The sequence below is a fragment of the Pelophylax lessonae genome, assembly GCF_965119305.1.
Source record: "Pelophylax lessonae genome assembly, chromosome: 12".
Classification (NCBI taxonomy): domain Eukaryota; kingdom Metazoa; phylum Chordata; class Amphibia; order Anura; family Ranidae; genus Pelophylax; species Pelophylax lessonae.
Window position 1 is genome coordinate 218565114 of NC_138779.1, and position 16838 is coordinate 218581951.

The 16838-nt window shown below is 44.0% G+C and overlaps 1 protein-coding gene across 1 annotated transcript in view; it reads right to left on the minus strand.

Annotated features, from left to right (window-relative positions):
• Positions 1 to 16838, minus strand: part of LOC309568506 (polymeric immunoglobulin receptor-like) — a 61742-nt gene that overhangs the window by 21319 nt on the left and 23585 nt on the right. The window contains exons 2-4 of the mRNA XM_082274185.1: positions 11054 to 11159; positions 3745 to 4089; positions 895 to 1218 (exon numbers count right to left, since the gene is read on the minus strand). Of these exons, the coding sequence (XP_082130311.1) occupies positions 895 to 1218; positions 3745 to 4089; positions 11054 to 11114 (730 nt within the window). The 5' untranslated portion in view covers positions 11115 to 11159. The remainder of the gene's footprint in view (positions 1 to 894; positions 1219 to 3744; positions 4090 to 11053; positions 11160 to 16838) is intronic.

A 16838-nucleotide genomic window follows, 5' to 3' on the forward strand; every position in this document is an offset into this window, starting at 1 on the left:
GAGCTTAGCTAGAGAAGGCCGTACACTGTTATCATGACACATTTGCTCCCTCCTTCTCTAGCTGGGCTTAGCTAGAGGAGACACTGCATTGTGCACGTGCATGCATTAGCTCTCTCCTTACTTAGCTGAGCTTAACTAGAGGAGACCCTGCACCGTGCACGGGCACGCATTAGCTTTCTCCTTCTTTAGCTGAGCTTAGCTAGAGGAGGCCATGCACTGTGCATGTGCTGAATGTACTCTCTACTTCTCTAACTGAGCTCAGCTAGAGAAGGAGACTGCACACTGCACATGTGCAGAGATTGAATGGCAGAGAGCGTCTGCTACTCATCACAACTGAGGCAGGAAGAGTGCACGTGTGCAGTTTGAATGGTCCAGAGCAATACTAGGGGATGCATAATTGTAATGTTCAGCAAGTCCTGCATACGGCATTACAGAGGGGAGTGGGAAGTCAGCAATTTTTTTAAAGAGGCCCCCCTATCAGTTATATCTGTAATGGGAGGACGTGCACCATTTACAACAGGAAGGTTACCTATCCATAGGAGAATGAACTGGGGGATTTTTGGAAAATCTTCCTGAAAGTGAACTTACACATTAAGCAATGCTTAGATCTCCACCCCAGCCTGTAATTGGATGGCAAAGAAGCAACAGAATACTGATATGCGATCCCTCTGCTCTCTCCCACTGCCAGCATGTTCCTTGTCAGGATCCCCATATCTGATTGGCTCCTATCGCTGCCCCCCTTTCCCCCATCTGAGTGATATTGTACCGAAGATTACTAGAGGCTAATACCAATACAGATTCAGGGACTTACACTAGCTGTTTATTTGATACATAATTGCATTAATTGTGTATTTCAGATTTAATTGTATTGAACGCGGGTCACAGTTTTCTTACCTTCGTTGATCCTTAATTCATAAGTTGGTATATCTTTGGATTCTTCAGGGTTGTTAGAGCCACAAGTATAGTACGCGGCGTCTAGATTGCGTACCTGCACCATTTTTACAGTGAATGTTCCCGCCTTTACGTCAGCCGTAACTCTCCCTTCATAGCCGGGGTCTGTCTTCCCCGTGCTGTCGATGATGTCCAGGCAGCCATGTTTGGTGACCTTGCACAGAAATTTCCTCTGCGTGGCACTCTGCTCATTATAATTACACTTGAAGATCACAGTGCCCCTCAGCTGGGCATAGAGAAGTGTGGCGTCCTCTGGGATCTTGGGACCTGTAGTAGAAATAGAAGAGAAAAGGCTCAGAATGATTTCTTTCAACAACTCATGGGGGCCACAAAAATTGGATGCTTGTTGACAAAACTGCATGGCAGAGTTGCTCCATCACATCAGAGTTCCCCTTATACAATAGAGACCTCCCTTACATTAGAATTCCTCTACTATCCATCACATCAAAGTCCCCCCCCCCCCATCACCACAGAGTTTTCCCCATCCCATCAGAGCCTACCCCCCCCCCCCCCCCATCAAAAAGCCACACAATCAAAACCTACCCCCATAACATTGGAGTTCTTCCTATTCATTAGAGGCCTCCTTACATCCTTACATGAGAGCTCCCCATCACATCAGATTCCCCTAATCGTCACACAGCCCCCCCCCCCTTATCACAGAGTCCTCTATTGCCATCAGACTCCCCCTATCAGAGATCCCCCCGATCACACAGTCCCCCATCACAGAGACCCCCAATCACACAGCCCCCCTAAAATAGACCCCCCCATTCATAAAATCCCCCCATCACAGATCACCCCAATTAAACAGCCCCCTCAATATAGACCCCCCAAATCACAGAGTCCCCCTAATCAAACAGTCGTCCCTATCACAGACCCCTTCAATCACACAGTCCATCCCCCATCACAGAGACTCCCAATCACACAGTCCGCCCCCCTATCACAGACACCCATACAGTAATTACCCAGTCTGCCCCTATTACAGACCCTCCAATAACACAGTTCCCCCATCACAAATCCCCCCATCACACTGTCTCCCCATCACATGCTCCCCAAACACACAGTCTAATCCCCAATTTCAAAGCCCCCCCCAATCACACAGTCCTCCAATCAAACAATCCCACATCACAGAGACTCCCAATCACACAATCTGCCCCCATCACAGCCCATGCCCCCATCACAGGGCCCCAAATCACACAGTCCCCCATCACAGACCCTCCAATCACACATTCCCCCCACAACAGACCCCCCCCCCAATCACAAAGTTCCCCCATTACATACTCCCCAATCACACAGTCTGCTATTCTATCACAAAGCCCCCCAATCATACAGTCCCCCCATTACAGACCCCCCTCCATCACACAATTCCCCATTACATACCCCCCGGATGACATAGTCTAATCTCCCATCACAAAGCCCCCCCCCCCCCCCAATCACACAGTCCCTCCATTACAGAATGCCCAATCACACAGTTACTCCATCACATGCCCCCCATTCACACAGTTCTCCCATCACAGACCCCCCAATAAAATAGTCTGCCCTCCAATCACAACACCCCCCCCCCCACTCGCACAGTTCCCCGATTAAGGCAGTCGCCCCCATCACAGACCCCCCCCCATCACACAGTCTGCCCCATCACAGGCCCCCCAATCACACAGTCCCCCTATCACATGCTCCCCAAACTCCACTCACAAAGCCCCCAATCACACAGTCCTTCAATTAAACAATCCCCAATTACAGAGATTCCCAATCACACAATCTGCCCCCATCACAGAGTTCTCCAATGACACAGTCCATACCCCCCAATCACACAGTCCCCCATCACATGCTACCCAATCACACAGTTCCCCCATCACATGCTACCCAATCACACAGTCTTATCTCCTATCACAAAGCCCCCCCCCCCCAATTAACAAAGTCCCCCTATTACAGACCCCCCAATCTACAGTTCCCCCATTACATACCCCCCAATCACACGGTCTAATCTCTCATCACAAAGCCCCCCCCCCCCCAATCACACAGTCTAATCTCTCATCACAAAGCCCCCCCCCCCCACAATCACACAGTCTCCCCCATTACAGACCCCCAATCACAAAGTTCCCCCATCACATGCCCCCCATTCACACAGTTCCCCCATTACATACCCCCCAATCACACAGTCTAATGTCCCAGCACAAAGCCCCCCCCCCCCAATCACACAGTCCCTCCATTACAGAACCCCCATTCACACAGTTCCCCCATCACATGCCCCCCATTCACACAGTTCCTATCTCTATTCTATTGAAATCTATTGACCCAAAATGCAAAAAAAATCAGTTTTGTGTTTAAAAATGTCCCTGACCCTTTATAAAAACGCACAGGCACAAAAAAAAAAAAGCATGAAAAAACACATTGGTGTGAATGGAGCCAAGGATAAAAAAACAAAATGCACACCATTGATTCTTGGCTGTACTAATCGTCAGGAGCAGGAGAATTTATTTTGGGTCGTTCTTTGGTGGTAAATTATGATAACAGTAAGAAGTTTACAGCTATATTTTTTAAAGATTTTTTTTTCTACTATTTTGGGCCAGTTTTTCTTTGATAATAAAAATAAATAAAAGCAGGAGATATTGTTACCATTTACCACCAAATGAAAGCCCAATTTGTCCTAAAAACACATATCCAGGTATAATCCACCTGGATACACTAAGTAGTTGTGATGATATGTACGGTTATACTAACACGTGTCAAAGTTGCAAAATTGTGCTTAGGCATTTAGATTTGTTTTACCCTTAGATGGGAAGGAGTTACAATTACCTTCAACAACGGACAGACTAAGAACGCCTTTGATCCCGTTTTCATTCTGCCCGATGCCGCATATATAGGTGCCTTTGTCTTCATTCTGCAATCCATTGATGGTAACAGTAAAAAAACTATTTTCTTTGGAGTCGACCAGTTTGATGCGCTCCAGGAACTGGTTGGATGCATAACCGCTGTCAGAGACGACCGTGTATTTGCATCTCCCGGGGCGGGAGCCTTCCAGGCAGCAGAACTTGCGGCTGTATTTGTTGGCCTTGGGAATAGGTGAATAAAAGCATTGGAAGCTGACCTCCCCGTACACCGTCCCTGTCACTTGCCGCGGACAAGCGATTTCATCGGACTCTGCGTGGAAACAGCAAATAACGTAAAAGGGAAAATAAAAATTTACAACTTATTTCCTAAAGCCCAACTGAGATTTCATTTTAAATAAAAAAAAATGTGATTAAAATAGTTATTTTCTTTAAAAAGCAGCCACAGCCTGAGTAAAAAAGCCTGTCCCCTGCCATCATACTGCAGAAATGGATTCTAGCTTCCTGTGTGGTCTCTCTGCAGCGGTCTTCCATGTCCCCTACTGTGTCAGAACTAGGGAGCATGAGCTTTACTATTTGGAGGGTGTAGGTTTAACTCAGTAGCCACAACTTGAGTAGAAAAGCCTGTCCCCTGCCAGCATGCTGCAGAAAAGGATTCTAGCTCCCTGTGTGGTCTCTCTGCAGAGGTCTGCCATGCCCCCTGCTGAGTCAGAACTAGAGCTCAATCAGAACTAGAGTTCAATCAGAAGGGAGCATGAGCCTTACTATTTGGAGGGTGTAGGTTTAACTCAGTAGCCACAGCCTGAGTAGAAAAGTCTGTTCCCCTGCCATCATACTGCAGAAAAGGATTCTAGCTCCATGTGTGGTCTCTCTGCAACGGTCTGCCATGTTCCCTGCTGAGTCAGAACTAGGGAGCATGAGCTTTACTATTTGGAGGGTATAGGTTTAACTCAGTAGCCACAGCCTGAGTAGAAAAGCCTGTCCCCTGCCAACATGCTGCAGAACAGAATTCTAGCTCCCCGTGTGGTCTCTCTGCAGCGGTCTTCCATGCCCCCTGCTGAGTCAAAACTAGGGAGCATGAGCTTTACTATTTGGAGGGTATAGGTTTAACACAGTAGCCACAGCTTGAGTAGAAAAGCCTGTCCCCTGCCAACATGCTGCAGAAAAGAATTCTAGCTCCCTGTGTGGTCTCTCTGCAGAGGTCTGCCATGCCCCCTGCTGAGTCAGAACTAGGGAGCATGAGCTTTACTATTTGGAGGGTGTAGATTTAACTCAGTAGCCACAGCTTGAGTAGAAAAGCCTGTCCCCTGCCAGCATGCTGCAGAAAAGGATTCTAGCTCCGTGTGTGGTCTCTCTGAAGAGGTCTGACGTGCCTCCTGCTGAGTCAGAACTAGAGCTCCCCAATCAGAAGTGAGCATGAGCTTTACTATTTGGAGGGTGTAGGTTTAACTCAGCAGCCACAGCTTTTAGTAGAAAAGCCTGTCCCCTGCCAGCATACTGCAGAAAAGAATTCTAGCTCCCTGTGTGGTCTCTCTGCAACGGTCTGCCATGCCCCCTGCTGAGTCAGAACTAAGGAGCATGAGTTTTACTATTTGGAGGGTGTAGGTTTAACTCAGCAGTCACAGCTTGAGTAGACAAGCCTATCCCCTGCAAGCATGCTTCAAATTCTAGATCCCTGTGTGAAAGCAGCGGTCTCTCTGCAGAGGTCTGCCATTGCCCCTGGTGAATCAGAACTAGAGCTCCCCAATAAGAAGGGAACATGAACTTTACTATTTGGAGGGTATAGGTTTAACTCAGTAGCCACAGCTTGAGTAGAAAAGCCTGTCCCCTGCCAACATGCTGCAGAAAATGATTCTAGCTCCCTGTGTGGAAGCAGCGGTCTCTCCGCAGAGGTCTGACATTCCCCCCGCTGAGTCAGAACTAGAGCTCTCCTATCAGCAGGAAGAATGAGCTTTGATTGGAGGACTCAGCAGGGGTTGTGGCAGACCTGGAGCTCCCCAATCAGCAGCAAAGCCTTACAGCTGGACTTCTTGAGAAAGCAGCCACATAGTTATAGGCCAGACTCAGCAGCCACAGCCTGAGTAGAAAAAGCCTTGTCTCCTACCAGCATGCTGAAGAAAAGGATCCAAGTTCTCTGTGTGGAAGCAGTGGTCTCTCTGCAGGGGTCTACCATGGCTCCTGGTGAGTCACAACTGATTGGCTCCTAATGCTGCTTCTCCCTCTTCCAGTCTAAGCTGTGCTGTACGGGCGGCTTCGAAACGCAGATACCAAGTCACATTTAGGTACTTCTACTGCTTGCTTTAAAAAAAAAAAAATGCCACATTGTATAAATGATGATTGGGCAAGTCTTGTTCTAATTAAAACCTTTGAACTTTGGCCGTTCCTTCTTTGGCTCGGCTTTCTGCATTTCCGCCATGCCTGATGAACTGAAACAGTCGCTGCCATTGTTTTACACGCTCAGCATTTACTTTTATTTTCGATTCCAGTTAAGCAGAGAACAATACTTGCGGTATTTGTAGATATTTTTCAAAAAAAACGTCTATTTTTGGCAGGGGGCGCCATACGGGAAAGACATTCAGAGAACCGTTGGCTGCCAATCTCTGCTTAACCGCTTGCCGAACACACGCCGCCTATTTACTGCGGCAGTGTGGCTCCCCCAGGCAAACCCGTCAGTAGCGAGCAGGGAGCTAGGGGGCGAGCGCGCGCCGCTGGCGGTATGCTCCCGCCCCCACTCGGCAGCGGGGCCTCCGATGCATGGGGCAGGCGGCTCCGATTGCCCCCTGACACCCGCAATCGCTCCCCGCTGAGAGAGAAGAACGCAGTAAACACAGCCGACCGTTCTTCTCTCTGGAATGATCACAGAGCGCCCTGTGATCCTTCTATATAGGAACACAGGTCTCTATGATCATTTCACAAGCCACTCCCACATACAGTTAGAATAACTCCCCTAGGCTCACATTTAACCCTTTGATCACCCCTGGGTTAACCCCTTCCCTGCCAGCGTCATTAGTACAGTAACAGTGCATATTTTTAGCACTGATTACTGTAGTAATGTCACTGGTCCCCCCCAAAAGGGTCAAAAATGTCAGTTAGGGGTCCGATCTGTCCGCCGCAATGTCGCAGTCCCGCAAAAAAATTGCAGATCGCCGCCATTAGTAGAAAAAACAAATAAAAATGACATAAATATTTCCATAGTTAGTAGACGCAATAACTTTTGCGCAAACCAATCAAAATATGCTTATTGCGATTTTTTTGTACCAAAAATATGTAGCAGAAAACAAATTGGCCTAAAATGTTAAAAAAAATTGAATTTTTAATTAAATTTTTTTTTTTTGAGAATTGTTCAGAATTAGCGCAAAAAATAAAAATCGCACAGGTGATCAAATACCACCAAAAGAAATCTCTATTTGTGGGAAAAAATTGCATTAATTTTATGTAGGTACAGCATCGCACGACCGCGCAATTGTCAGTTAAAGTAAGGCAGTGCCGTATCGCGAACAAAATGGCCTGGTCATTAAGGGGGTAAATCCCTTCTGTCCAGAAGTGGTTAATTAAAGTAACTACAGTGTCATCATCCACATACAGAAATACAAAGGACATTGTAAATTGAACAGTGTGTGTTTTGTATCACTTTAATAAAGGTCCCCTCTCTGAGAGACAACAGCCGGCAATTTTGCTCAACTGCTCTTAATCCCGGCTGTCACGGACTATCAGGAACTATTTATCACTGTCCCAAATAAAATACATCTTAAGCCTTCCTGCCCGCCCCTTAACCACTTGCTGACCCGGCCTTTCTGGAACTTTTTGTTTACAAGTTTAAATTTGTATTTTTTTTCTAGAAAATTAGTGACATTATATATTTTTGTTTAACAGAGACCCTAGAGAATAAAATGGCGATCGTTGTAATATTTTATCTATCACACTGTGGTCTTTCAAAGGCTTTTTTTTTTTTTTTTTAAATATACTTTAATGAATTAAAAAAAAGAAAGCACAATAGTTACCTTAATTTTTTTGTATATTGTGAAAGATGATATAAAGTAATTAGATAGCTAACATATCATGCTTTAAAATTGCTAACGCTCATGGAATGGTGACAAACTAGGTCGCTTTAAAATTTTTACAGGTGACCTGTTTAGAGCTACAGAGGAGGTCTAGTGCTAGAATTATTGCTCTCACTCGGACGATTGTGGCGATACCTCACATGTGCGGTTTGAACACTGTTTACATATGCAGGCGTGACTTACGTATGTGTTCGCTTCAGCGAGCGAGCGAGCTCAGAGGGATGGGGGCGCTTTAAAATTATTTTTTTTATTTTTTTTTTTACTTTTTATTATTACACTGTCCCTTTTTTTTATTTATTTATTTATTTATTTTTATCACTTTTGTTCCTATTAAAAGGAATTTAAACATCCCTTGTAATAGACCCCAGATCTCTTGTTTATTTTTTCAAAGGCTTTTTTTTTTTTTTCTTTAAATATACTTTAATTAATTAAAAAAAGAAAGCACAATAGTTACCTTAATTTTTTTGTATATAGTGAAAGATGATATTACGGCGAGTAAATAGATACCTAACATATCATGCTTTAAAATTGCGAATGCTCATGGAATGGTGACAAACTACGTTGCTTTAAAACTTTTACAGGTAACCAGTTTAGAGTTACAGAGGAGGTCTAGCACTAGAATTATTGCCCTCACTCTGACAATCGCGGCAATACCTCACATGTGTGGTTTGAACACAGTTTACATGTGCAGGCGTGACTTACGTATGTGTTCGCTTCAACGAGCAAACTGGGATGGGGGCGCTTTAAAATTATTTTTTTTTATTTTATTTTTTTTTTTTTTACTTTTTATTATTACACTGTTTTTTTTTTTTTTTTCATTTTTTTCATTTATTTTATTTTTTATCACTTTTATTCCTATTACAAGGAATTTAAACACCCCTTGTAATAGACCCCAGATCTATCATATACCTTTAAAAGTAAAAGATAAAAAAAAAAATGTTTTATCCTTTGCTTAAATTTTTTTTTTCTTTTTTTTTACTTTTTATTATTACACTGTTTTTTTTTTTTTTTTTTCATTTTTTTCATTTATTTTATTTTTTATCACTTTTATACCTATTACAAGGAATTTAAACACCCCTTGTAATAGACCCCAGATCTATTATATACCTTTAAAAGTAAAAGATAAAAAAAAAAATGTTTTATCCTTTGCTTAAATTTTTTTTTTTTTTTTTACTTTTTATTATTACACTGTTTTTTTTTTTTTCATTTTTTTTATTTATTTTATTTTTTATCACTTTTATTCCTATTACAAGGAATTTAAACACCCCTTGTAATAGACCCCAGATCTCTCATATACCTTTAAAAGTAAAAGATAAAAAAAAAATGTTTTATCCTTTGCTTAAATTTTTTTTTTTTTTTTTTTACTTTTTATTATTACACTGTTTTTTTTTTTTCATTTTTTTTATTTATTTTATTTTTTATCACTTTTATTCCTATTACAAGGAATTTAAACACCCCTTGTAATAGACCCCAGATCTCTCATATACCTTTAAAAGTAAAAGATAAAAAAAAAAATGTTTTATCTTTTGCTTAATTTTTTTTTTTTTTCTATTCCAGCCTGGAACGGAAGCAAAAGAAAAAAAAAACAATTTTGACATTATGACTTAAAAAAAAAAAAAAAAAAATGTTTTATGCCCGATAAGTGCAAGTGACATCAGAGGTCACTCCGGTCCTCCAAGGGCATAGAGCCGAGTAAGGGGTCATCATGCCCTCATTTAACTTCCTGCCCAGCAAATGACCGGATCGCTTCTGAGTTTACAGACGGCTCCGGTAAGCTCGGAAACGACTGGGAAGCTGCGGGAGGGGGGAGGGCACCTCTCCCGCCACCTTTAAAAGTGATCCCATGGATTTTGCTGTCTTACGTCCAGGCCACTTTTTGCGATTTGGCGCTGTGCGACTTTAACTGACAATTGCGCAGTCGTGCGACGCCCTACCCAAACGAAATTTACGTCATTTTTTTCCCACAAACAGAGCTTTCTTTTGGTGGTATTTGATCACCTGTGCGATTTTTACTTTTTGCGCTATAAACAAAAAAATGAGCGTAAATTTTTAAAAAATAACAATATTTTTCACATTTTTTTATATGAAATTCCCCCCCCCCAAAAAATTTAAAAATCAAAATTTTTTAAATTTTTTTGCCAATTTGTTTTATGCTACCTATGTTTGATAAAAAAAATCACAATAAGCGTATTTCGATTGGTTTGCGCAAAAGTTATTGTGTTTACTAACTAAGGGAAAGATTTCTGTCATTTTTGGTGTTTTTTAACGAGTAATGGCGGTGATCTGGGATTTTTTTTGCGGGACTGCGACATTGCGACGGACAGATCGGACCCTTGACTGACATTTTTGACACTTTTGGGGATACCAGTGAAATTACTGCAGTAATCAGTGCTATATATATATGCACTGTTACTGTAAAAATGACACTGGCAGGGAAGGGGTTCATTTTATTGGAGAGGGAGGGGTTAATGTATGCCTGGTGCTTACTGACGTGTGGGGGGGGAGGTGACTGAGTGACACAGGGACAGATCGCAGGTTCAGCTATGCTGAACCCTGCAATCTGTCACTGTCTGTCACTTAGGAGATCCGCCCTCTCTGTTTACACAAGCGGGCGGATCTCCAAACTTGATTCCCCGACGATCGGGGAAGAGCAGCGGCGATCGCCGCTGCTCCTCCCCTGGCCCGACTCCCGCTGTGACTGAATACAGCGGGAGCGAGCCTCCGGTGGCGCACGAGCGCCGCCCACAAGTGGAGGAGTCCAGCGACGTAGGTCTACGTCGCTGGACGGGAACGAGCCACTGTGCCGCAGTAGAGGCACAGTGAGTGGGGCTAAAGTGGTTAACTAAGGATATTAGGTCCCTTGTTATTGCCCGCCTTGACTTTTGCAACTCTCTCCTCCTAGGCCTACCTCTCCTTCGGCTATCTTCTCTTCAGTCTATCATGAATGACTTATCTACAGAGTGATTTGGCAAACTTTTACACCCCTCGTCATGATCTTGGACACCGAAAGTCTGCCTGATAAAGTGTCCAATGAGGGTATATTTTCAATGGCACATGATGCCACCTCCGGTTTTTCCAGTAACAGTGCCAACGATAACCTTCCTCTTGCCAGATTTGGGAAATATTTTGAGAATGTCGGTTACGGCAACAGTACAACTATCACTTGTGACTCTTCCCCGATGAAACTTTTCGTGTTGGTTATTTTAGGCAACTCACCAGCTCCGGGGATCAAAGCGATGATGCAAATCAACCCCAACAAAAACATTGCGTTATTCATGGCGACCCGGAAGGCGGACCATAGACTTGGTTCTCTGTTTTTCGACTTCTTATGAAATCTGGAAGAACAATGAGAAGATTATTAAGCCAAGGGGAAAGTCTAGATTTGGATATTTAAGCTCAGGGAAGGAACTGACACACTTGGCCAAGCTTACCATGTAATAGATATAGGAAAGAGCAAAAGGGAGAGGACGTTTCCAAAATTAGACTAGAACATTTACCATAACTGGCCCTGATTGATCAAGCTGCAATAGAATTTAGGGAATCTTAAGGCTCATACACACGCATCGATAGTTGGCTGTGAATTTTCGGCCAACGTCCGATCGGCCAATTTTCGGCTTGTTAGTATGATGCTTTCGACAACCGACTCCGACTTTTTGGCCGAACAAAATCTGGTGTGCAGGCTATAAAATTTTTGTTGGCCGTCAACAGAACGGCCGATTTTCCGTCAGTCAGTACAGATTTCGGCAGACAAAAATCTGATGAACAAGACTGGGCATGCTCAGAGAAGAAAAAACACACGGAAAGTAAACCAACACATGACATCACTTCTGAAGTTGGTTTTTGTTGGCTGAGAAAATTTGTGTGCAGTCTAGAGCACATTTCAACCAACACAACAACACTGGACAAAAGACAACAGATCGGTCGGCCGATAATCGTTGCGTGTGTACGAGGCATTAAAGTGTGTTTCAGGCATGCTAAAGCTGCTTTTCCACCAATATAAGACATTAAAGCATTGCTTAAGACCCTGAACTTTTGGAGGTGTTCCCCAAAAAAGGCAAGCAAAGGACGAAGGGGTTAGTTACTGGTGTTCAATGCGGGGTGCATGAAGGAAGGTGCAGTCTGCTTCCTCCACTGTAGGTGGCGCACCACAGCCTGGAGAGGAAGTCAGGGGAAACTCTGGGTTTTCTATGGTTTCATGGTTCCTAGAGACAGCTTTCTGATTGGCTGCACTGCATCCAGGTGACCCTAGGTGGCCATCTTGGGTCAGCAGAGTCCTTTTAAGTCCCCGTTCCCCAAGTTTTGGCATGCATTTGCGACTGGGTAGTGTAGGGACACTTCGCTGACATGTGCAGATTATGGCCGGAGTACAGCCAGAGTTAGTTAGACCAATAGTCATAAGAATGTCATTCCTCTCCCAGGCTCAACTTTCAGTTCCTTTAAGCAGACAATCACACAGGATGTCCATCCAATTCATAACCCTTCAGGAACCATGCTGGCCAGGTGTGAGGGGGGCAGTTGAATATCCTCAGGAAGCCCACTGGTTAGATGATAAGGACCTTGTCCATTGTTCTAGCCCTGTTTACTGTGGGCTGGCTGTGAACACTGTCATTTGCCTCACATCAGAGTCCTTTCAAAGCTATGTTGTACAAGCCATATTGTTCTCATGTTCCATTTGCATTAATATACATTTTTTCCCAATATTACAGTGGGCCAACTCAATACTGAACCCTACGGACTAGGGATCGACCGATTAGCGGCAAAGCTAATATATAGGGGGCTCATATGCACTTTCCCTGATATATCAGAATCGGCCCCTGAGGTTACCGATATTGCCGATATTTCGGAAAGTGCTGCACTGGAGTGATTCCTTCAGCTAGAGGGATCACCCCGGTACCGGCGTCCATAGCCGACGGTCGGCTGTCTTGTAATGACAACCGATGCGGCTGAGAAGCCACTCGGCTGTCATTACAAGGAGCGGGAGGGGACGTCCCCCCCCCTCCCACCACCTTCCGCGGCCCGCCCGGGTCTCGTCCCACCGGGAGACCCGGGCAACCAGCCTGCATGGCCGCCGAAGAAAAGACCCGATCAAAGCCGCATTCGGCTCTGATCGGGTCTCCGTGTAAAAACCCAGAAGTGATGTCATGACTTCACTTCCAAATTCAAAAAAATTACAGCATTCAAAACAGCCAAACTTGGCGTTTTCAATGCTTTTTACTGTTAGGGCTACATGATTGTGGAATTCTCTACCACAAGGGGTGGTTTCTGCAGGAAGTATGGTGGCTTTCAAAAGACTATTGGACGTGCATCTCAATGATCAGAACATTCAGGGGTATGTGAGATGATTACGGCCACACACACCTACACAGGGGGAACTGGATGGACTATTGTCTTTATTCAACCTCACCTACTATGTAACTATGTAACTATGTAAGTGCAGAGGAGGGGTTTGGGGTCTTTTAGACCCCCAGATCCCTCCACAACAGTACCTGTCAAAAAAAAAAAAAAAAAACATTTTTTTTAACCACTTAACGACCGCCCACCGCAGATATACTGCGGCAGGTAGCCGCTGCTGGGCAAAGTGACGTATGGGTACTTCACTCGCTCAGCCGCCTGTGGGGGTGGAGCGCGCGCCACTGGAGGCGCGCTTCCGCCCCCGCTCGTTCACAGGCATACCCACGCGAGTGACCGGCGGACATCAGAGCCGCTGGAGAGAGAGAAAGGCAGACGGCTGATGTAAACAAAGCCGCCTGTCATTCTCCCTGGTGTAACTGCAGAGACTATACGATCCTGCTAAATAGGATCGTATGTCTCTGTGAGTACATCACAAGCCACGCCCCCCACAGTTAGAATCACGCCCCTAGGGATACATTTAACCCACTGTTTACTAATAAAGTTAACCCCTTCCCTGCCAGTGTCATTTTTACAGTAACAGTGCATATGTATAGCACTGATTACTGTAGTAATGTCACTGGTACCCCCAAAAATGTCAGTCAAGGGTCCGATCTGTCCGCTGCACAGATTGCCGCCATTACTAGTTAAAAAAAAAAACAATAAAAATGACAAATCTTTCCCGTAGTTAGTAAACGCAATAACTTTTGCGCAAACCAATAAATATACGCTTATTGCGATTTTTTTTTTTTTTTTTTTTTTTTACCAAAAATATGTAGCAGAAAACAAATTGGCCTAAAATGTTAAAAATAGATTTTTACATTTTTTGGGGGGAATTTCATATAAAGTAATGTGAAAAATATTGTTATTTTTTCAGAATTGTCGCTCTTTTTTTGTTTATAGCACAAAAAGTAAAAATCGCACAGGTGATCAAATACCACCAAAAGAAAGCTCTTTTTGTGAGAAAAAAAGGACATCAATTTCGTTTAGGTACAGCGTCGCACGACCGCGTAATCGTCCATTAAAATCACGCAGTGCCGAATCGCAAAATAGGGCCTGGTCAGGAAGGGGGTAAAATCTTCCGGGGCTTAAGTGGTTAAAAAAAATTACAGCATTCAAAACAGCCAAACTTGGCATTTTCAATGCTTTTTACTGTTAGGGCTACAAGATTGTGAAATTCTCTACCACAAGAGGTGGTTTCTGCGGGAAGTATGGTGGCTTTCAAAAGACTATTGGACGTACATCTCAAGGATCAGAACATTCAGGGGTATGAGAGATGATTACGGCCACACACACCTACACAGGGGGAACTGGATGGACTATTGTCTTTATTCAACCTCACCTACTATGTAACTATGTAAGTGCAGAGGAGGGGTTTGGGGTCTTTTAGACCCTCAGATCCCTCCACAACAATACCTGCCAAAAAAAAAAATTTTAATTTACGAAAATATCGGCCAATATTTGCCGATACCGATATGCGATGACCAAAATATCGGTATCGGCAATAAAAAACTATATCGGTTGATCACTACTATGGACTAAGACTGGGATACCATTAAAGTTCATGTGTGCGTAAAGGTAGGTGTCCCAATACTTTTAGTAATATAGTGCATGTGTATATGAGTCCTCAGAAACTAGGTAAGGTTACGCCCCCGAGGAGCTCTACATTTCCAGCCCCAGTGAGAAAACCATGCTCCGAAATCGGCAGCTTTCGAACGGGAAGCATAAAACCTTATCTTTTCTTTAGACGCTTATGCCCCATACACACGTGCAGATTATCTGCAGACTTTTGTCTGCAGACTTACCTTTTCTATGTAGTGCAAGGGCCTGCCGGATTGCATACAAATTGAAAGTGTTTAGGTTTGACCTCATATTATATGGTTTTGGTAAGTCTGCAGACAAAAGTCTGCAGATAATCTGCGCGTGTGTATGGGGCATTAGCTTATCGGCTTATTGTTTCATTTAATTTGCTGCGTGATCAAACTGATTACTGGAGAAACAGGCAGATTGCGATAGAACTTTAATCATGAAGCAATGCGGGAGAGTTAGCGAGCCAAATATTTACTCCCGGAAACATCACAAGGATTAATTGAGTCTTTTATATAAGAGTCTGCAGAACTGGTGCCAAGAGAATAGAGCAAATACGTGAGGAGAGGTGTATTTAGTCTCTGGACGGGTATTTCCCGGGAACAGTTTACTTCCTTGTACGATGCCCAGGTATTAATATTAAATGATTATCTCACATAGGTAAGATCGGGTTCAGGAACAGGTGAAGCAAGATAGAATAAACAGAACGCCATCTCCTTTATCCTTCACTGTACACGATATTAAGATTATTTATTATCTTTTATATTATATCTCATATACAGCCGACACTTAGTAAGTACTGAGCTTTATCACTTGGTTACATTATTGTTATACCATAAACTTTGTATTTAGTTTATACAATGTATATTGTTTATACCATAAATAGTATACATTGTATCCTAACCTTAAAGAGGAAGTAAACCCTCCTCTACAACTTGTACCTATAGGTAAGCCTATAATAAGGCTTACCTATAGGTACTGTAAATATCTCCTAAACATGTACCGTTTAGGAGATATTTACCTTAGAAGCATCCAGTGACGTCACTGGCGCAGGCGCACTGAAGGAACGGCCGCTCGTGCCGTTCATTCAGAACTCCGTGCCGTGACTGTCGGCTCCCGCGCGCGTGCGCGGGAGTGACGTCACCGCGCCTCCGGCCAATCAGATGGCCGGATGCCGCGATCCCGGAAGACGGGCGACTAGACATGTCGCCCGTCATCCAGCTAAGCGGACGGCACGGCGGGGGCTCGTTCTAAGGTAAGTATTTCATAATGAGCTAGTATGCATCGCATACTAGCTCATTATGTGTTTCTCTTGCAGGGTAAGTAAGAAAAAAGAAAATAAAAAAAGAGTTTACAACCTCTTTAAAGCATTTGTTACCCAAACACTTTATATTCCTGATTTGTGGCTGCTGTACCATGTACTTGTATGAGGAATTCTCCTCTTCTCTTTGCATTGCTTCCTTTATGTGAAATCCCCGGTGTTCCTGCCAGTCCCTCTGCTTTCCTATTAACCGGTTCCGGACCGCCCACCGCATATATACTGCGGCAGGGCGCCCCTCCTGAGCGAACCGACGTAGGGCTACATCGGTCGCGTGCCTGCAAATAAATCTTTATTCTTTTTTGTTTGCAATAAATTTGTGTGGGCGGCTGTGTCACGCCCCTCCAGCCTGGAGGTGAAGCCTCCATCGATCTACATGTAATATTCCACCCCCATTGTGTTTAGCTGGTTAGTGGGCATGGAGGGGGGACGGAGGGAGTGGGCTGTCCTTTACAACTGTGTATATGCCCACGTGTGGGACTCTATAGTCACATGGGTTGCTCAGACGTGATAGGGAGGAAAGGCTCCACATAGAAAACTGAGTATGTGCAGAGCTACTAACACCGCCCTGCAAAATCCCTAACTGAATTGGGGACATGGACAGAAGGGGAGATAGAGAGCAGCAGGATCAACCGGGTTTTTTTTGCAGAATACAGAAAAGGAATCTCACTTTTTTCACCTCCCCATGTGTTTCCCCATATTTCACAT